A 23,489-nucleotide genomic window follows, 5' to 3' on the forward strand; every position below is an offset into this window, starting at 1 on the left:
GGAGGGAAGTACTGCTGTTGTAGCAGCCTCTGCCTCCTGGCGGTCAGCAGCGGGCTTGGCCGAGACGTCCACTTCCATGTGGGGGGTGCCCTCGTCCTCGGGTTGGGATGAGGATTGGAAGTCCCCCGAGACACAGGCCGTGATGTTCTCCTCCCATTTAAGGGCAAGCCTGACAAACCAAAACCCACAAGGGAGGACAAAACAAACATATACTACCCAGTAGGAGAAAAAGATAATCCAGGGCAGGGGCAGAAGGCAGCGGGGAACAGGATGGACCGGACCGGGTAGGGATGAACAGGACAGGAAACTACATCGACCGACAGACTGACTGGAACAAACAAACAAAAACACAGGACCGACTGTAAAACATGACTGGAAACAAGATGAACTGGCACTGGACAACAAACACGAGGAGACTAAAATAGGGAGAGAAATCAACAGGTTAACAAGACAGGGCAGGTGTGACTTATAAACTAATAATGGACAAACAAGGAGGCGGGGTTTGACGTAAAACAGAGTGACATGCGGCGATACAAAAACAAAACAAAGCCATGTGCTCTCACAAGAAAACAAAACACCCGAATGGCATGAGCACACATCGCCAAGACAATAAGGCAATATACGCCCATGCCAACAGACAAACAAGATGATAGAATGCGTAGCAATGCCAAACAAAGCGATGCCACGCATTCTCACACTAAACGAAACCTGAGCGTACATCGCGAGGAAAACGCCACGCGATGCAAGCAACAGGCGACAAAAACAAGACAGGACACCTGTGCGAAATTTCGGCCACACACATACCTGAAATCTCAGACAAAAGTGAATGAACCTCAGCACAACGTGAAGACAGCTCGCGACACCGGCGCACAGCGCAACGCAAGCACGACGCGAGGTGCACCCGTGTTTGCGAGAATCAGACATAAACTATTGATGTGAGTGCATGCTGCCAAGATGACATAAGCGCCATGCACCCACGTCAATAACAGACAGACATGGAGCACGAGTGTCCGGATCCCGACACAGACCAAAACCGAACCAGACAGGAAGTCTGGACCCAGACACCATACTCCAGACATGAAACAAGACAGACCGAAGAGCGTACGGCAGGGAATACAACCGAAACCGTGTGCTCACACAAAGGAAGACAATGAAACACAAGACAGACATGGAACGATAATGCCACAGTCCTGTCAGACAAAAACCCAAACTAACAGAATGACAGGACCGTGACAAAATGTGAAGCTAATCATTTTATAAAAGCACTTACATTAATTCTTCTGTTTGAACTTGTGTATAATGTGAGCTGTAAAATTGCTTAAATTGCATTTACTTGATTACAGGGTTTATGGTGTTACGTCATCATGGCAACAAAGTTGTAAAATTGTATATAACTTTACACAGAAATAGTAAACGATTTTATCACACTTAAATCACATTAACATGCTAATTGGAGTGGTGGACTAAAGCACTGAACTTGTAAGCAGAAGGCTGTTGATTCAGTCCCCACAACCACCACCACTGTATCCTTGAGCAAGGCACTTAACTCCAGGTTGCTCCAGGGGGATTGTCCCTGTAATAAGGGCACTGTAAGTTGCTTTGGATAAAAGCATCTGCCAAATGCATAAATGTAATTGTTTACATTGTGTGGCTTTATTTTTGGAACAGTATTTTAATGCTTATGGATTGGCTCCATTCACTTCCACTGTAAATGCCTCACTGTAACCCAGATCTACGCTTTTTTTTTTCCTAAATAAAAGGAGGGACACGCTGAAATTTATTTTTTAATTTTTTTTGGTAATTAACATTATGTCTCAAATGGTGTCAACTGAACTTAGCTTGTACCGGAATATTAATTTAAACTAACATTCTCTAAAGACATGGCAACAGGGGAACGGTGTATGCCAGGGGGCTTAAATTTTCAATTTTCTTCTAGCTGTTACTTTTTTACTGTTCTGTCTAAGAGCTTATGCAACATATTGCATGTCCTCTGTGAGTTCTCTCACCAAGAGGCCCCTGTGAAAGAGGCCAATCTTTTCTCTTTCTACAGGTGAAATGCATGTATGTGTAAGGAATATGTACGTTGCATATGTCATTTTGATAACGCTGACCTATCATGGCCCCCTCAGCCTTGAATATAGGGCTTACCATGACTCTAGGCCCATAGTGCAAATGTAAAGTATATTCTGCACACACATCACCTCACTAACGCAGGGCAACAGATTCTCATAACTGTGTGTGTGTACTTGTGAAGAATGAGAAAATGTTTAAACATGTCAGTCATTGATGGTCTGGTTGGAAAAAAGAAAGTAATACAATTTGAAACACATGAGGTAAACTATGACAGAATTACATTATTTGGGTAAATTAACCCTTTAATACAAGACTCATTTTTGTTTACTCATCTTGCATATTTCACTGGGAAACATTGATGACATTCTTTTCAGATAGAAATGATAAGAACAGAAGAAGTTTCGCTTTCTTGTGAGACTTTGACATTTGGGTATTTAAAGTAAATGTCGTACTGTACTGACTTGCCAGAACACTTTTAATGCAGAAATGCTACAAATAATGTGCAGCACATGATTAAAGGAGGAGAAACCACATTCTGACACAAGTTTCTCTAATCTAAAACATGGATTACCTTTTTGGAAAATTTGAAATTAAGAAAAAAAATAAATAAAAAATAAATAAAACCAAAAAAAAAAACAAGAGGACTGAAGAAGATGTCTTCATAAAGGCAATAGGCGAAGTTAATCTACAAAAGAAACAACAGCAGCTAAAGACATCTGTGTCCCGCTGTCACTATGGTGACCAAACATCCAAGCACCAGACAGCTTTAATCAGAAGACCAGAGTTAAACATTAAACAGAGTGTTATTATTATGGCTAACAAGCCTAATTACCAATAACCCTGTTTAATGCTGTTACGTAATCCATGTTTGGCCTTCAATGTCAACCGTATGACTGCATAGCTTTTAATATCTGCCTTCAATTTTAGCTTCAGGATCATCAAACTAGTCATTAAACTTTGTTATCATGGTCTTTATTTCATTATAACGGAAATACGGTGCTACTAAATTCACTTTAATGCAGCGTAGTAAAGGGTACTGGGAGTTTCATCATGTGACTGTGCTTAAAGCGATAATTCACCCAAAAATGAACATTCTTTCATTATTTACTCATTATTCATTATTTACCTTCATGTTGTTCAAGACCTGTATGACGTTCTTTCTTCTGTTGAACAAAAAAGGAAATGTTAGGCAGAATGTTGACCTCATGTAAAAAAGATGCAATGAAAGTGAATGGTGACTGCAGAGAAACATGTTTGTCTAACATCTCCTTTTATATTCCATAGAAACAAAGAAAGTTGTGTGGGTTTCAACAGCATGAAGGTGAGTAATTGATGACAAAATTAGCAATTTTGGGTGAGCTATTCCTTAAAATTTATACAAGACCCCTTCGGAGATGACAGCATTATTGGGCAAATCGGTTTTTCATCTCACATCTGGAAACACTAATATCTCCATGCATTCCTCTGTGCATTATAGTATTAGCTGTTATTGTTACTTCAAAAGCACCATTATGGGACGGGATCCAGACCTCCAGGCAAAAAGATCCATGATGTTGCTTAGATTTCCATGGAAATGCCACATAAATATACAAAACGCACCTCCTAAGGTACTGTAATATTTCACAGCTCCCAGCAACAAATGAAAGTCAAAGATGAAGTGATGGTGAAGGAAATACATTCAACATGTGACTGTTGCCTTCATATGTTTCACACTAAGTGCAACTGCCCACTATAGAGCCTGGTTAAAGTGGCATTAGGGTGCCATCAGGTCAGAGGGCAGCAGCCAATTCCCAGAAGTGGCGGCCACCACCCTGAACTTCACAAACTTCACAAAGACACTACAAATGTTACAGCCGACCAGAAGAAGACAAGAAAAGACTGGAGAGAATCTGGAGGAGAGTACGCTTTCAAAATGACTGTGTTTGTAGAATAGAAGAAAAATAAAAGTAACAGTTTGCATTTTTTTAAATAATTTACTTAAAGGTGCACTCGGTAATTTTTGTCTTCTTTAAAAAAGATTTACTCCTAAAGAAATGAATAGTAATTTTGAAACTCATGTATAAAATCATGACCAGTCACATGAGATGAAGACTCCAGTCATATCAGTAACCTTATAAAGCTGTTTAAATCTATATGAAGAGGGTCCCCTTATGGGGGCTACCATGCTGAGATCACATGACCAGCCAAATACTACTCGCTTAATCTTAGTAACCACCCTGTTATTAAAAACTTTCACTCATGGATTATATTAATCGTGGCTTAATGTGAATAGTGAATTTCTACAATGGTGTCGGTAACTTAAAACTATTGCATTTGAATGATGCTGCAACTATGTTCCTAGGTCCAAGATTACATTAACAGAAAAATTACTGAGTGCACCTTTAATATTTTGAGTAAATATATTGACTGAACTTAAAATGTCAAGTTGCCATGACTTGAAAAATTTCATCATTGTAACAATTACCTATTTAAAGTAACTCTAAGCAGTATTTTGAACTTATTCATACAGTGATTTCAATAAGTATGAACTTATTCTATGCAAAATGTTACCTTTATTTGCTTTGAATTGTTCAAAACGAGTATGAGAATCATGCATGGAGAGCAAAGTGCTTTTTGTCTGAAGCTATTGACAACATCACATCACACATTGTATGCAGCATGACAAGGGTAACAATCAACCAACTGAACATTTTAAGTAGAGGAACAAATGCATCATGACATCACAATACAAGAAGTTACTAAATGTGACAACAAAATTAACAATAAAACTGGGAAACAGTCAGACAATGCAAACATAATTATTCATGCCCCAGTGCATGCTGGGAATAGCGCAAACAGGACTGAACCACAAAATCTCTTTTTTTCAGCATATGCTGTACGCATAACCTGCATTTGTTACCTTAAGGAGCTATTTCTACCTGATCTAAGCCTTAAAATATGTTTTGTTGGTGTAACCTAACATACTCAGGTTGATTAAGTGATGTTAAAAAATATTTTTGACTTTTAAAAAAAAAAATTTATTTAGATGTTACCATATGAAGCACATATTTGGGTTAACGTTTTTAAGTCCAGGCCAATTTGAAATAAAATATCAATCAATCAAACTCATCTGCTATGCTTGTTGGTTCAACTTTTAAAAAAAATCTAAGTATATGATAGTAGAAAAGCTGCATCAACACGCACTACTTGTGTTTCTGAAAGTTTCGTACACCAAAAACCTCTATAATCAAGTAAATCTTTGTTTGTTTTCGAGGCATTACTTCTTTGATCCAAGAATATTTTTTTATTTAAGATACTTGGTGGTAAGTGGTAACAGGTAGTAATAAGTTGCATTGGTAAAGAAAAAAAAAAAACAGCCCTGCCATGCATAAAGGATTTAAGGTTTGGCCTCAACATCAAAAGCCAGAAGAGATGATACCCTTTGATACATAACTTTCATGTAAGCAGCACCACGGTAAATGTTTTCTCATGGGACTAAAATACTGTAATGGTTTCAGGGATCTAATGTAGACATAATAGATTTTTTCATCCCTACGGTAAAATTGAGTAATATCTGTTATCCAATACCACTTATGCACATATCCAAGTTCGAATGACCTCCTTGAGCCATTTCACATCTGTTCAACCCACTCGGCCACTGTTTTAATCAGTGTATTATCTCGGAATCATTTTAACAGGGATCAACATGCTCTGTAATATCATATATAGTCCTCTAACTGCTCTGCCTGCAAGGGGTGTGTAATCCAGAGGAAATGGGATCCCAAGCTCACTGTCAGTATTGTGGATTGGGCAGGGATTAGTTTGGAGACCCGGTGCTGACAAATGCTTCTTGGAAACATGGTGTGCAAGCATATGTGCATCTGTACCCTCTGAGACAATCTACAAACCATCCCTGTGTGACCAGGCAGAGACATTTGTTTCATAACTAATTTATAATTCATAAATGAGACTATTTCATAACTAATTCTGCCTTGTCTTGGCCACTGGCGTGTATTATAAAACAATATAATCTAATTATGTCATTATAAAATCTTGCGCACACCAACAGGTCAGCAGACATGGCATATGACTTTTGGAAATAATATTGTTTTACTGGCACATGCTTGGCAGATGGCTGTGAGACATATGAATTAAGGACAGCAAGGAGACCCCTATGACAAACAAATCCTGCAGGAATTTGTCCCCAGCACGTGGTATGCCACTTATAGTAGCAGTAGTTTCTGCACAAAAGTAATTGAATAAAGTCCTAATAATGAAAAATATTGCTGTTTAATAACTTTGAACTTCAAAATGTTTTGTATTCCGAAATACAAATACAAATAAAAAAAAATACGCCACAAGAGGTAGTGCTTTACAGTGATTATACAATGGTTAAATTGTGTCCTTAAAAAACTGACACAATTGCACAGCAATTTGAAGAAGAAAAAAAGATAATTTCAATAAATAGTTAAATTTATTAATTAAATTGGAATTAACAATTTTCCCAAAAAGTTATATAGTTAATTAGGCCACGTCTACACTAATCCATTTAAGAAACCTCCGTTTTCAGTTTCCTAACGTCATCCAAATTATGCAGTTATGGTGAGCATTTTTAAAGTCTCTGTTTTTGCAGTAACGCATAAACGTAGCAAAATCAATGTGTTTTTTGTTTTGTTTGTTTTTTATCCCCTTTTCTCCCCAATGTGGAATGCCCAATTCCCGCTACTTAGTATGTCCTTGTGCTGGCGCAGTTACTCACCTCAATCCGGGTGGCGGAGGAAAAGTCTCAGTTGCTTCCGCTTCTGAGACAGTCAATCCGCACATCTTATAACGTGACTCGTTGTGCGTGACACCGCGGAGACTCCCAGCATGTGGAGGCTCATGCTACTCTCCGTGATCCACACACAACTTACCACGCACCTCACTGAGAGCGAGAACCACTAATCGTGACCACGAGGAGGTTACCCCATGTGTCTCTACCCTCCCTAGCAACTGGGCCAATTTGGTTGCTTAGGAGACCTGGCTGGGGTCACTCAGCACACCCTGGATTCGAACTTATGACTCAAGGAGTTGTAGTCAGCATCAATACTCGCTGAGCTACCCATGCCCCCAAAATCAATGTGTTTTCAAAGAAAAACAAATTTGCTTGTACGTGGCCTGATGATGCGTTCACATTAGGTTGGAATTTCAGTAATTATGATATGACAACTCTGAGATTCTACCAGAGACTATTTAGCAGAGACTGGCCACATCTATTAAAATGAGTGGGAGAAATTGGAATGCCCAGTGGTCAATGCATGAAGAAAGGAAGTCCCGCCTTTCAGGCAAAAGAGCCAATCACATTTTAGATACATATATCAGTTGTCAATCAACTCAACAACGCACATGTGCGTTAGCTATGCAAGCCGTAAATATTTTTATATTTTTTTTTATTTAAGGTAACAAAGCACAATTTATGATTCCAGTGTTGTCAGATTTTATTGCAGATCTGAAATATGTTCTTTGATTGTAATCTTGACCAACCGTTCATGAGATTTCTGTGTTTCCCCATTCAGGTAGATAGGAGGTGCTGTCATGAATGGAAATAGCCTCCCAAGGGTGTTCCAAAGATGGCCGACAGTGGACTGACTTGCTAGAGAGACTCTGAGAGCTCGGAGCTGTTCACGTCCTTGGATTTAGTAATTATCCGTTGCTATAGCAATGTTTGTAATGCCAAAACTGATCCATATGCAACTTTGTTATTGATATCAGCAAAATATTTAATCACTACATGAATTCATTAATTCACCACTATATGTTCTTGCAAAACATTTAAGAACAAAGAAAGTGCTCCAGGTAACACATACAATACATTTGCACATGAAATAGAAATACAGTATGATTAACTAACTTAAACTGTTGAGGCTAATGCTATATTCGTTATTTTAACATAACGACACGTCGGTCAAGTCAGAGCCTTCGTACAGTTCCGAGTTAACAACTTAATTATGATCAGAAATTCATAATTACGGTAATTCCAACACAACATGAACGCAGCACAAGTCTAACTGTAGGCTGTTTGCAGTTGCCAAGTGTAACCCAGTTACAAAATAAAAGAGTTTAATACAAAAAAGAGAGAGTTATAAAAAGTATTTATGGTTCTCACACTCTTAGCCAATCAGAATGCACTAGAGCACAATGCCCTGCCTCCTGATGGCAATGATAGATTGTGCCAGCTAGGTGGCCGAGAGGTTGTGCGAGAGGGTCGAATCGCGGAAGTCGAATCACCTGATGAATAGCACCTTATGGAAAAGAGGACGATATATAACATGTGGTGAAAAGTATGCAGACAGCAATTAAAGAAGTAGAGGACTGGGCAAATAATTGGAGTTTTAAGCTGTCAGTTGAAAAGACCAAAGTGGTGTGTTTCTCAAAAAAGAAGAAAACTCCCTCTGTTAAATTGAAGCTGTATGATCAAGAGTTAGAGCAAACATCAGTTATAAGATTTCTAGGGATTTGGATGGATTCTAAATTATCATTTGCCACACACATCCAAAGAATAATAGACAAAAGCAAGAAAGGTTAATTTCAAACATCCCCAATATCAGCAATACAAGTGGAAATGGGTGAGATGCCACTGGAAATTCAAAGAATCAAGCTGGAAATGGCATATTGAATTTCATTAAAAGGACAGTTAGAATCAAATCCAGTCAAAAGAGTTCTTGGGAATATGAGTATATGAACCTGAATAGCTTTGGATGGAAAGCAAATAAGGAAGCTGAACAAATAGGAATAAGTCATATCAAAGTTAGCCCAACTGTTGTCATGTCAGTATCACCTCCATGGCTTTTCCTAATGCCAACAATTGACTTTCAGGTGCTAGACAGAATAAATGACAAAAACAAAGTTGAAAAAAATGGTGGGAGAAATTAGATTTGCCAAAGTTTTACAGGATGGAGCGTTAATGGCGGCATGTTGCAATGAAGTACAGAAAGACAAAGCAATGAGAATCAATCCATTTGTAAACAGGAAGTGGTGAGTAGTAAACCAGTAGGGTATAAACAATGGGTAAGTGGAGTGATTACTGGAGTGCTGCTGTGAGTGCCTATGGAAAAGTTAAAAAGTCATTTGAATGGAGGGGCTATAGTTGATGCAAGACATTTGTTGATGAATAAAGAAGGAAATAGAGTGGAAATTCTTTCGGTAGTATTGAGATTCGAAAGTGAAATTTTGCCGGAAAAGGTCAAGCTTGGCTATATCAGCTATCCAGTGAGGCTGGAGCAATCATTAAGATGTTATAATTGCCAAAAATATGGACATGTAGCAGTAGTATGTAAATCCAAGAAAAGATGTGCACGATGTGCAGGTGAGCATGATTACGGGAAATGTGGAGAGGGAGTGGGGGTTAAATGTTGCAATTGTGGTGGAGAGCAATGGAGGTACAGAAAGAGAGAGCATGGAATAATAAAACATATGCAGAAGCAGTGAAGGCAGTTGAGGCAAGATCCAAAGATAAGGCAAAGGAGAGAGTAGTGCAAAGGGGAGTTAATGAAGAGTTAAGAAATTCAAGGTGGAGGGAAGAGACTTGGAAGATATGATGATTGTAAGTAAAATTAATTTTTTGATGTTCATGGCAGAAGTAATCAATTGTACAGCCCAGGCAGAAAGGAAGATGGTTAAGATTCAGATTATAGTAAGAGCAGCAGAGAGATTCTTAGGAGTGAAGGGGATGACATGGGAAACTGTTAGGGATGACCTGGTGACAGATACACAGGCAAGTCAAGAACTGTGGTTTGGTTAATAGTTGTAATGATTTTAATTTTACAATGGAATGCAAGGAGTCTTATGGCTAATGGGCTGGAGTTTAAAGGTTTCATTAATGATATGGAAACTAAATCAGATGTGTTATGTATACAAGAGTTATGGCTTAAGCCCAGGTTTGATTTTGTTATAAAAGGTTATGTGAGTGAGAGAAGGGATCGCGAGGAGGGTAATGATGGAGGTTGTATCACTTTGATTAAAGAAGGATTACCATATAGAGTGGTAGGTAAGGGAGTAGATAGGGAGTATGTGGTTGTGGACATATGGGTAGAGAGGAAAAATTAGGTAATAATAAACTTTTACAATCCTTGTCAGAAAATATTATTGAGTGAACTAGAGCAAATAGAGGGTCATAGTAGAAATAGGGTGATTTGGTGTGGGGATTTTAATGCACAGAGCACTTTATGGGGGGGTTTAGTGACAGATGTAAATGGGCAAGTAATCGAAGATTTGGTGGATATGAGGAATTTGGTCTGCCTAAATGATAGGGGATATACAAGAGTGAATGTGGTTACAGGTCAGGAATCAGTATTGGATCTAACATTGGTATCTGATTCTCTTGGGGGGATCACTAATTGGAAGGTTTTAAGAGAGAGTACAGTAGGAAGTGATCATTTTCCAATATTAAGCTCAATTATGGTAAATGTAGGTAGAATAGACATGAGCTAAGGTAGGTAAATGGAGGATAAAGCAAATTGGGAGGAATTTATGAAGGTGAGTGAAGAAGGGTTGAAGAACATAAAAATAGGAGAAGATGGATCAGTAGAGATGATTAGCAGACAAATAATACAAGTTATACAATCAGCAGCAACAAAGTATATTCTAAGGAGTAATGGAATGATAAGTGTGCAAATGCAATAAGAAGGGAGTAAGAAGCATTTAGGAGGATCAGGAAATTTCAGCATTTGATAGAGTATAAACAGGCTCAAGCAGATGTCAGAAGAACAGTAAGAGAGGCTAAGAGGGTATACTGAAGATCATTTTGTTGTGAAATAGGGAAGAGTACACCAGTGGAAGAAGTATGGAGCATGATTTAAAAAACGAGTGGAATCCAAAAGAAGTATGGGTATCCAGTTTTAAATATGGATGGAAATATAGCAGTGAAGGATAAAGAAAAAGTGGAAATGTTTCTGAAGGCTTTTGTCAGAGTAAATAGTTCAGATAATTTAATAGAGCAGAGTAAGAAATTAAGAGAAGATATAGTGAAATAATGTCCAGACTTAATAAGGAAAAGAGAGGCAATGGATAATTTGTTGGATGTTCCATTCTCTATGACAGAATTAAAACAAGCAGTGAGAAGAATCAAAACAAACTACCCCGGGGCAAGATGGTATTAGTTACTGTATGGTGAAGCATTTTAGTGATGTTTCAATGGAAGTATTGCTAGCATTCTATAATAGAATATGGACGAAAGGTGTATTGCCAAAGAGCTGAAAGGAGGCATTAATTATACCTAAAATGAAGCCAATCAAAGATCCAAGTATCCCTACAAACTATCGCCCAATAGCTTTAACTTCCCATCTGTGTAAAATAATGGAAAGAATGGTTACTGATAGACTGACATATTATTTAGAAAAAAAAGAAATTACTTCTCTCAATATCAGAGTGGGTTTAGGTGTGGGCGAGGGACACTGGATCCACTGATATCATTAGAGGCAGATATAAGAAAGGCATTTATTAATAAAGAATGTGTAATTGCTGTATTTTTTTTTTTTTTTACATAGAAAAGGCAAATGATATGTTATGGAAAGAGGGATTATTAAGAAATTTGGGGGTGGTGGATAATGGAACACCTCAAGGTAGTGTGACAAGTCCTCTATTATTTATCATTATGATAAATAATGTTTTTTCAAAGGTAGATAAAACAATTGGTAAGTCATCGTTTGCTGATGATGGGGATCTTTGGTATAAAGGAAGAAATATAGAGTATAATGTGAAGAAGATGCAGTCTGCATTAAATAAAGTAGAGGAATGGTCGATACAGGAGGGATTCAAGTTTTCAGCAGAAAAGACACAGATTATCATTTTTACTAATAAGACAAAGAACATGGAAGTAAACTTAAAATTATATAAAAAAAGAATTAGAACGTGTATCCATAGTAAGATTTTGGGGTTTATGGTTTGATAGCAGATTAACATGGAGAGTACATATAGATAAGATGGTTGGGAAATGCAAGAGAATATTGAATGTAATGAGGTGTGTGTCAGGTCAAATATGGGGAGCAGACAGAATGGCATTAAAGACTATATATACATTAATGATACGGTCTGTACTGGACTATGGTTGTATTGTATATGAATCAGCAAGTAAAACTCAATTAATTAAACTGGACAGAATTCAGTCTCAAGCTTTAAGAATCTGCTGTGGAGCATATTTAACATCTCCAGTTTCAACTCTTCAAGTTGAAATGGGTGAAATGCCTCTTCAATTAAGAAGACAGCAGTTAATGGGGTCGTATTGGGCAAACTTAGGAGGCCAGAGTGAAAATCACCCTACGAAAAATGTAGTGAGTCCAAGTTGGGAACATGGGAAAATTACATGCACCAGTATTTGTTGGGTTGTTGGAGATTTATTAAAGATATGTGATTAGAGTATAGATGGATCAACATTAACTATGCCGCCAGTACCGTTATGAGTTATGCCACAGCCCAATGTTGATCTAACTCTATTAGAAATAAGACAAAATGAAGGACAGAGTGAATCGGAAGTGTGTAAGGTTAGGGAGTATGTGGGGTTGAGATATGGAGATTTCACACACATTTTCACAGACGCTTCAAAAGATCCAAAAAATGGTTGTGTAGGAGTTGCATACACAATTCCAAAGTTGAAAGTATCTAGGATAAGTAGGATATCAGATTATTTATCTGTGTTTACTGGAGAAATGATTGCTATAATGATGGCAGTAAAGTGGGTAAGTGAAGTTAGTGCTCAGCTTGTAAACATATGCTCAGACTCTAGCTCAGCCCTCTTAAGTCTGAATGTTCAGCAATCAGATACAAGACAGGATTTGGTAATAGAGATTCTTCAGGATTTATATTCATTACAGCCAAATAATATACATGTTCAGTTTTAGTGGGTTCCGGCACATGTGGGGTTGAAAGAAAATGAAGAGGCGGATACATTGGCTAAGAAGGCATTAGAGAGGGAAACAGTGGATATCCAAGTGTCTTTTTGTAGATCAGAAATAAAATCAATAATCATAAAGAATATTAATAACACATGGCAACAGCAATGAAATATAATGAAATGAAAGGCAGACATTTGTATGCAATTCAACCAGCAGTAGAAAAGGGCAGGTTATCAGGAGGGAGAATGAGAGAAGAGAATATAATAACAAGACTAAGGTTGGGTCATATAGGGCTGAACAGTACATTATAGGCAAACATCCAACAGGATTTTGTTTAGTGTATGGAGTCAGAGAGTCGGTGGAGCACGTAATTGTTCAGTGTAGAAAATATAGAGTGGAAAGAAAGAGTGTAATAGAAGAGTTAAGCAGAAAGGGAGAACAGCTTACATTAAAGAATTTGTTAAATCCACAAATATGAAGTAATAAAAGCTCTATCGTGATGAAATATCTGGAAAGTTCTGGGCTAGTTAATCGAATATAAGGTATTTTTTTTTAGGGGCTGCATGTGGAAGCTGGAGGAGCTGAACATGCAGCGTCAGCTGAAGCTGCAGCCCCGACAGGGTTAGGAAATTAGGTGTGAATGTAGATAGGGTGGTGTAGGTATTTTATTTGTAAATAGAGTATCGATGGTCCAAATGGGAGATAGGTGGTGGTAATGCACCAATGGGTTTGCGAACCACCATAAAACAGCAAGAAGAAGAAAAAGAAGAAGAGGTTGTGTGAGACTGCACAGTGCTAGAAAGAGCATGTGTCGGCAGGTGTGAGAGAGATGCAGTTGAAATCTTGAATAGTCTTGTCTATTAACTGAAGATTACAGCGGATCAACGTTTGATTGTTCATTCACTTTATGGTCAAAGTTCCCTGTATATCTTGGGTTGAGTGGCACTAAAGCTTTTTGACTGCCTCAAGCAATTTGGTTAAATTTCAAGGTCAGTTAAGATTACTCAGCCTGATTCAGAATTCCGCAATCAGGTTATTGTGGAATACACACATGATGTTGCAGTAGAGGCACTTCAAGATATTTTGCCTTTAGATAGACCAAGCACTACTAACCCTGATATCATTCACCACACTGCAAGCTCTAGTGTCTACAGTAGTGAAGTAGGTTTAGCAGCCCCAAGTACCTTTCTGTCTGAGCCAATTGTAGAAACTAAAATAACTCAGGAATCAATCTCACCACTTAAAGATACAGTGAAAAGCCTGACCATTGCTCTGAACCAAACCCTTCCTTTGATGCACAGTCATATGCAGAGCTTAAATCTGCACCTTCAGTTAATGCAGCGAAGGTTTTGCATCCATTTCAGTTATCCCCTGACCATCTAAGTACACCAGAAGTGCAGCGTGTAGTCGTAGAACTTCTGTAGGGGATGCTGGGACAATACTTAAATTTCCACATTACAGCTTGAGCAAAAGAAACATCACCCCCTACCTTTGCAGAGCTTCTACTGCTGCTAAGGACAGAAGAAGATAGAAAAGCAGCCAAACAAACAGAATGAAGCATCATCTAGGACTTGTAAAAGCAAAAGCAGTGTCTGATGAACAAGCTGTGTTCGCTTCTGAGGCAGGTGATTATGATGTAAGCAAGTTGATAGTTCATCTTCAACAATGAAGCAAATTCAAAAATAAACTGCTGACCTCCAAACCCAACTTGCGGCTTTTACCACTGCCAACAAGGGACCATCTGAAAAAGCTAAAGTAGCAAAGACAAAGAAACCCAAATCAAGCGAAGACCCCACATGCCAAAAAGCAAGCACAATCCTGTTGTAGTAAGCAGAAAACCTAGGCCTTGGTATTGCTTTCAGTGCGGGAAAGATAACGATATCGCCAACAGCTGCAGTAATCCCCAAATTTGACAACCATTTCCCTGGCAGAGGTCACTGAGATAGTCAAAGAGCTCTGAAGTGGCAGGGCGCCAGGGATGGATGAGATTTGCCCTGAGATGCTGAAGGCCCTGGATTTTGTTGATCTGTCATTCCTGACACACCTTTACAGCATTGTGTGGACATCTGGGGTGGTACCTAAGGATTGGCAGACAGGTGTGGTGGTTCCCATTTTTAAAAAGGGGGACCGGAGGGTGTGTTCCAACTCTCGAGGGATCACACTTCTCAGCCTACCTGGGAAAGTTTATGCCAGGGAGCTGGAGAGGAGAATACGGCTGATTCTCGAGCCACAGATTGAGGAGGAACAATGCGGATTCCGCCCCGGTCATGAAATAGTGGATCAGCTCTTAACCTTAGCGTGGGAGTTTGCTCATCCAGTTTACATGCGTTTTGTGGACTTGGAGAAGGCATATGACTGTGTCCTCCGGGATGTCCTGTGGGGGATGCTGTGGGGAGTATGGGGTACCGGGGCTGCTGGTGCATGCCATTCGGTCCCTGTTATAACCGTTGCGAGAGCTGTGTCCGCTGGGATGTGGGTCAGCACTTCCAAGTCTGAAGCCATGGTTCTCTGCCGGAAAATGGTGGATGGTGCCCTTTAGTCAGGGAGAGAGCAGCTGCCCCAAGTGGAGGAGTTCAAATATATCGGGATCTTGTTCACGAGTGAGGGAAAGTTGGAGTGTGAGATCGACAGGTGGATCGGTGCAGCATCTGTAGTAATGCAGTCGATGTACTGGACCGTGGTGGTGAAGGAGGAGCTGAGCCTCAAGGCAAAGCTCTCAATTTACCAGTCGGTGTACATTCCAACCCTCCCCTATGGTCATGAGCTTTGGTTAGTGACCGAAAGAATAAGATCGTGAATGCAAGTGGCCGAAATGAGCTTTCTTTATAGGGTGTCAGGGCTCACCCTAAGGGATAGGGTGTGAAGCTCTTGATATCCGAGAGGGGCTCGGAGTAGAACTGCTGCTCCTCCGCGTTAGCTAGTTGAGGTGGTTCGGGCATCTGATTAGGATGCCTCCTGGATGCCTTCCTGCGGAGGTGTTTCAGGCATGTCCAACTGGGAGGTGGCCCAGGGGAAGACCCAGAATACCTTGGAGGGATTATATCTCTCGGCTGGCCTGGGAACGCCTCGTCCCCCAGGATGAGCTGGTGGATGTGGCCAGGGAAAAGGATGTATGGCCTACTTTGCTTAGTCTGCTGCCATTGCGACCTGGTCCTGGATAAGTGGGTGAAGATGGATGGATGGAAGGTCAATGTTCAGTTCCCTAAAGAGTTAATTAACTCAGAACCTCAAATGTAGACATTAGTCTTCATAGTGCCAGACACACGTTCAAATGTCAGTGTGCCAGCTATAATAGGGACAAATACTCTTGACTCCCTCTATGAGCAATACTGTGACATTAACTCCTCCAGAAACACTCCACTCTATGGTTATGCCCAAATATTCAAAACTCTACAGTTGAGGCACCAACAGCGTATGATTGGAAAACTTGGAATCGCAAGGCTTAAAAGCAGTGAGCCAAATGTTGTTCCTGCTAGTCAGGAAGTAGTCCTTGAAGGCTGTGTGAATGTAAAATCTGCAAGTCATGAACAATTTGCATTACTTGAGCAGCCATTAATTTTATCCTTACCTGGTGGGATTTTCACTGATAACTGTTTAATCTCCTTACCAAAGATGTTTCCTTATAAGATCCCTGTGCAAGTGAGAAACGAGACACACCATGACATCACAATTCCTACTAACTGTGTAATCACTGAGTTAACTGTTCCACAAGAGATAATCCAAAATACCCAAATTGACCACACAAAAACAACAGCTTGTTGTTCTAGTCAGCAAAATGCAGACACAAGTTCAAGCTTAAAGTAAAGAACATGGATACCTGCCAAACTGAACAGCTATTCTGATGTTTTTGCACATCATGACCTAGACCAGTAGTTCCCAGCCCTGTTCCTGGAGGCCCCCCAACACTACACGCTTCGGATATCTCCCTAATCAAACACACCTGATTCAACTCATCAGCTTGCTAGAGGAGACTCCAAGACCTGAATTGGGTGTGTCAGAAAAGGGAGATATACAAAATGTGCAGTGTTGGGGGGCCTCCAGGAACAGGGTTGGGAACCCCTGACCTAGACTATGGTCATGCAACAAAAGTGAAGCACAGAATCAAACTATCAGATGAAACACCATTCAAACAGCACTCCCGTCCCATACATCCATGAGTTTACGAGGCTGTTAGAAAACATTTACAATCCCTTCTAGATGCAGGCATCATCCGAGAATCCAAGTCCCTGTTTTCATCACCTATCATGGTGGTATGAAAAAAATTGGTGAAGTTAGGTTATGCATTGATTTTAAACTTAAATCACAAACCATCAAAGATGCTTACGCATTACCTAACCTGGATGAATCTTTCTCTGCGCTGAGTGGGTCTCAGTGGTTCTCTGTGATGGACCTCAAGTCAGGGTTCTACCAGATAGAAATGGAGGACAGCAACAAACAAGAAACTTTTGTATGCCCTCTAGGATTTTGGGAATGGAATTGTATGCCGCAAGGAATCACAAATGCCCCAAGTACATTCCAACGCTTAATGGAGAAGTCTATGAGAGAGAGAAATCTGCGTTAAGTGCTGGTATTCATTGATGATCTGATAGTCTTCTCTAAAACAAAATAGTATGAGGGAAAATAGCCTCAAGCTGTCACCAGAAAAGTGTCGCTTTTTCCAGACTTCAGTACACTATGTAGGCCACATAGTCACAAAAAGGAGTTGAAATGTACCCAGAAAAAGTAAAAGCACTTAATATCTGGCCAAGACCACAGACTTAAAGAGTTGAAGTCTTTTCTCTGCTTTTCTGGCTATTATTGCAGGTTTGTTCAAGATTATTCAAAAATTGTAAAGCCTCTGACCAGCCTTACCTCTGGTTATCCACCTCTGCAGAATAATCAAAGCAGATGGCAAGTACTTCAGTCCCAAAAAGCCATTCGCTGAAAGATGGACAACTGCATGTCAAAAGATCTTTGAGACCATCATTCAAAAGTTAACATCCTCTCCAGTTTTGGGATTCGTTGATCCAAATTTACCTTATACTTTGCACACGGATGCCAGTACAACTGGACTCTGGGTAGTGTTATACCAAAATCAAGATGGAAAGAATCGTGTCATTGCATATGCAAGTAGGGGCCTGTCACGGAGTGAAGCGCAATATCAGCACATAAATTGGAGTTTTTAGCCCTAAAATGGGCTGTCACAGAAAAATTCCATGACTACTTGTGTGACAATGTCTTCACTGTTGTAACTAACAACAATTCACTGAGATATGTCCTAACAACAGCAATGTTGGATGCTGCGAGTTATTGATGGTTAGCTGTACTTTCCACATTTACATTTGAAATCAAATATAGAGCTGGTAAGCAAAACAAGGATGCAGATGGTCTTTTGCATAGGCCACATGGTGAGTTGGAGAATGACAAGCATTCTCAAGAGGAAAGTTCCAGGATATGAGTTTACCTTTCATCATCTTACCCCTAGTCTCTGTCCTGTTGAAGCAGTCCAGACGACCTGTCAGAAACACATCATAACAAATGAATGGCGCACTACCTTGTCTAGCAGAGTCTCTGACAATGCACTCCAATGTGATCCCCGATATGTTCAATAAAGAAGAGCTGTCTTATGGTCTTACCACAGTCCCCAAGTATAGCAGTGCTGAGTTAGCCAATCTGAAAAGAGAAGATCCCATAATTAGTAGAATCCTTAATCTGATAGAGTCAGGAGAACCGGCACCAGTTAACCTCAAAGCAGAGCCTGCTGAGGTTTTTTTTTTTTTTTTTGTGATGCTCAAGGAAATGAACCACCTTGAAGTGATAGATGGTCTGCTATATAGGTGATGACAGTGTGACCATAGACCCGTAGTTAAGGTCATAAATTCTTGATAGCCTTCGCAATGAAATGGGACTTCTTGGAGTTTAATGCACACTTGACCTGGTCAGGATGAGGTTCTATTGGCCAAAGATGTCCTCCAATGTTGAAGTTAAGGTCAAGACCTCTGGAAAATGTGTGAGAAGCAAACGTCAACCTGAGAAAGCAGCACCCCTGGTAAACATACAAACCAGTAGACCTATGGAGTTGGCCTGTATGGACTTCTTGTCTTTGTAAACAGAAAATCATAACACAAAAGATATTTTGGTAATCACAGACCACTTCACAAAATATGCCATTGCTATCCCCACAAGAGACCAAAAGGCCAGCACAGTTGGATTCCCAAAAATGTCTCCATAGTTATCAGGGATGCGACTTTGAGTTCAAAACTATCAAAGAGCTGTGTTATTTAGCTAGAATCTGCAAAGTGAGGACCAGTCCATATCATCCCTGAGGAAACCCTGTAGATCGTTATAACCACACACTTCTAAGTATGTTGGGGACTTTGCAGGACAAACAGAAGACAAAGTATGTATGTGCGAGTATGTGAAACCTCTTACCTGTACAATTGTACAAGAAACAAGGTTACTAGGTTCTCACCTTATGACCTCCTGCATCTACATCTCACTCAGAGTATGTGAAAACCCTCAAATCTCACCTGGAGGAAAGTTATCATTTGGCGTTGAAAACTCATAGAAAGCAGCTAGAAAGAACAAGCAATGATTTGAATCCACAGTAAGACAGTCTAAGCTCGATGTAGGAGATAGAGTCTTAGTTCATTTCCTTAAGTTACAGCAAGCACAAACTTGCTGATCGCTGGGAGTCCACAGTCTATATTGTGCAGAAGAAGGCAGAGTCTATACTGTGTGCCCTGAGGGTAAAGAGGGACCATTACATACCTTACACCAGGATTTGTTACTACAGTGTGGTTTCCTTTCTGATCTTAAGGAGAAAGTGAGCTAGAAACCGTCCAAAGGAAACCTAGGACTAGAAGTAGTCCCATTCTGCCGAATGAGGAATGTCCTTACACTGAAGAGGAATGTCAATCCTGTGGACATTCCTGTAACTAAAAGGACATTCATTCAAGTCTATAAAATTCCAAAGGCGCAGAACAAAAACGGTTGAATCACACCTACCTGAACAGAATGTACTACCTGAAGCTCTTACAGCTGCTGATGGAGTCGTAGTTGAGAAAATAATGAAACCAGTTGATGAAAATAAGCAACCTTCACAACAGTCTTTACCAGACCTACCTGATGTGTCCCTAGATAAAGCCACAGAAGAACAAGAGCAGTTTAAATGGTCTTCAATCTTGCCCTTGCCTGAAATTTTTAATTTAGTGGAAGAGGGTGAGACATCAGAGGTTCTGGTTGATGTTCCATTGGAGGAGGATGATGTTCCTTTGATAGATCTATCTGAATCAGAGACCAGTCAAAGTCAGAAAGAGGACAATCAGCAAACCAATGTTGGTGGTCATATACCTACAGAGCCAGAAACTATAGATGATGTTGTTGACGAGACTGACAAAAGTCTTCGAAGGTCTGAACGCTCTAGAAGGGCTCCTGGTAGATTTACTTACCCAACACTTGGTAATCCCCTTATCTCTTTTGCTCAAACTCTATTGAAGAGTTTCAACAAAGTGTTGATTGATATTGGAAGCTCTAATGCTTCTGAAAATGACATGAAGGCAATCATGTTAATTTAGAGGGGGTGAGTGTAAGTGTAAGAGGGGTTGAGTGTAAAAAAATGTTAATAAATAAAAAGCATTATAAAAAGTATTTGTTTCTCACACTCTAAGCCAATCAGAATGCACTAGAGCACAATGTTTCACCTCCTAATGCCAATGATAGGTTGTGCCAGCTAGGTGGCCAAGAGGTTGTATGAGACTGCACAGATCATGCTAGAGAGAGCATGTGTGATTGTTGGTCGGCAGGTGTGAGCGAGATATGGTGGTGGCATAGTGGGCTAAAGCACATAACTGGTAATCAGAAGGTTGCTGGTTCAATCCCCACAGCCACCACCATTGTGTCCTTGAGCAAGGCACTTAACTCCAGGTTGCTCCAGGGGTATTGTCCCTGTAATAAGTACACTGTAAGTCACTTTGGATAAAAGCATATGCATAAATGTATATTTTGGTGAGTTGACATTTTGAGCATTTGTCATGCTAAGTGATTTGTTTCATCAAACTAGTTTTACTGGCTAAACAATGTGCCATCGACCACACATCTCAAGAGCTGCTCAGTATTGTATGACAAAAGTCATAATATCTTTATAATTTATTTCCAGTTTAATATTCATGTTTTGTATGTTTTGTTGTGTAGAAACAAGCTTTTATGTTGTTTTGAGTTACCAAAGGAGGTATTATTCTTAACCTTGCAAGTTAAGTATGCACTTTGTTCAGGTCAAAAAGGCCAATCCTGCTGATTGAGATCCTGAATCTGATCTTTGCAATTTTGCAAAGGTGTATTGAAAATAACACATTTTCTTGCATATATCATTTCTCTTGTACTGTTGAATCTACAGGATAGTGTTTTTGGTTGTTGTTAGTATATTTTTCTGTTAATTTCATCAAAAGTTCCTGTTTAAAAATATCAGTACATAATTGATGTTTCCACATACAATATTCATGTGGTATGTTTATTTTCATAAGGAATGTGATCATTAGGCCTAATAATATGAATGATGTGATGTGCAAACAAATGTTTTGCAAATACAGGTCAGGTCTTTAAGACAACCCCATTTGAGGAGGCAAAGCATTGGACATTGAAATAGATGGCGAGTCACCCAGTTAGACCAGAACCAACCATTATATGTAAAAGAAGACGGAGTTGATTTCCTGGATTTCCAATTCATTTAAACTTGAACTCAGAGCTCTGAAACTACACTGTGTGATAGGACTGTTGCCCACATAGAACAAAACAAAAATCGGAGGATACTTGGAAGACAGAATCTGTATGATCGATCTGATTCATTTGATACACATACACTGACAAACAAATTCACACTGACACACATTTAAAAGTGTTTTATTTTACATTGTACGCCGGCTTAATTCTTTTGTAACTCTGTACACAGTTCTAACGTTTCACTAAAATACTTTTTTTTGTAAACCGAGACTTGTGTCCATTCATTTGTCTTACCTGAAGTCCTACGAACCTAGCACTAGTGTACTTGCTTACAGATGGGTTACACAAGCAATGCAGCAACTTGACGTTACAGATGTGCATATATCAGCTTTAACAAACGGTTCAAACGTGGCTCACCCAATCAGAATTTAGAGTCGTAACTTTTCATTTATAAAGAGACATTTCTAGAGAGTTATGGTGGTCTAAAAAAAAACATTCAAATGGTTCGAATTTTCAACATCGCCTGCTCACACCATCTGAGATCATGAGTCTTCCAAAAATAATCATGATGCCTGAACCACACAAACTTGTTTTACTCAGCTGTACTACAACAGACTCCATAGAGTCCATAGACTATCTCAGAGTACCTAAGATCTTCTAGTTTTCCCTGCAATGTAACTCTCCTTGGGGAACCACAGCTATCAGAGGGTTGCTACAATCCTCCAGTAATAGTTTAGTAAGTGCATGCTTTGTTGATCTTCAGGTACATTAAAGGTTCAGTCTGTCTTTGCAGTCCAGCACTAATTGATATTTGATGGATTCTTTGAATGATCTTCAGCTTCAGAAAGAGAATGACATGAAGAGAACCTCAAGGGAACTAATGATCCCCTTCTTTTAAATACACAGAACATTTTGCACTATTGTGTGAGGACAAAGAGAGGGAAGGAAACAGCAAAAAAGGGAGAGAAAGGAAAGACAGAATGCCATATCACAGTCCCCAAAGAAATACCAATGGCTTCTAGACATCACGGCGTACCTGCAGATCTGCATGTCCTCTTGTTGCTGGCATTGCCGATGGTGATTGTTGGTGTTTCCTGCACGGTTTTCTCTTCTTTAAGGCTGAATAACTGTTGAGAGCCAGTCGGAGTTGCTGAGAGTGGGAAAGTTGGAAAAAGCTTTTGAAGAAATTCATGGCAGACAGCAAGGAAAGCTATCCAGACAAACAAGTGTGTTATTCATTTTTTTTATTCCAGCCCACTCCAACACGCTGGACTCGGTCACTGGTGTGTGACACAGAAAAGGCAACAAAACCGAGCACTCTTTTCAAACAGTAACCCAGTCAAATACCAGTAAACCAACTCTGTGTACTCTACTCACAGTCTGCAGAGAGAATAATGACGAGATTTTTCTATTTTCAAGTGCCCAGTCAGAATAATTAGACTCAAATGCCCCTGTTCAGTCAAAGGCTACATTGACTGTTCATTTGCTCTCCAAATACGTTTTTATTTGGTATTTTAATAAATGTGTGGTCAATATGTGGCTTGTATTTTAATGTAAAGTACACAAAAAGACTGAGTTGGAAACAGAGTGAAACAGTGGTAACTTCTGTTTTGACAAAATGTGTAATTTTTGTTCAAAAAATACTTTATCCCAGTTTAATTAGCTAAAAGTAGACATTTGTTGGTTGTCTATCCCACAGAGTCTATACATTGTGGTTCTGTGGTGCTTTCAAAACATTTGTTTGAGTGGTCCAGTTCAGTATTAAATTCATGGTATGTTTGAAATGCAGAACTCTGGCTGTATTTTATTCACTGTATACCTACATTAATAGTATAATATAAGCCAGTAATTTATGAAACGACTCCTCAAATA

General features: G+C 39.5%; 1 protein-coding gene across 1 annotated transcript in view; it reads right to left on the reverse strand.

Annotated features, from left to right (window-relative positions):
* ninj2 (ninjurin 2) overlaps positions 1-22,892 on the reverse strand; it is a 44,630-nt gene extending 21,738 nt beyond the window's left edge. Inside the window, exon 1 of the mRNA XM_051688575.1 lies at positions 22,654-22,892. Within this exon, the coding sequence (XP_051544535.1) occupies positions 22,654-22,809 (156 nt within the window). The 5' untranslated portion in view covers positions 22,810-22,892. The remainder of the gene's footprint in view (positions 1-22,653) is intronic.
* Positions 22,893-23,489: the final 597 nt, after the last annotated feature.

The sequence above is a fragment of the Myxocyprinus asiaticus genome, chromosome 45 (genome assembly GCF_019703515.2).
Source record: "Myxocyprinus asiaticus isolate MX2 ecotype Aquarium Trade chromosome 45, UBuf_Myxa_2, whole genome shotgun sequence".
Classification (NCBI taxonomy): Eukaryota; Metazoa; Chordata; class Actinopteri; order Cypriniformes; family Catostomidae; genus Myxocyprinus; species Myxocyprinus asiaticus.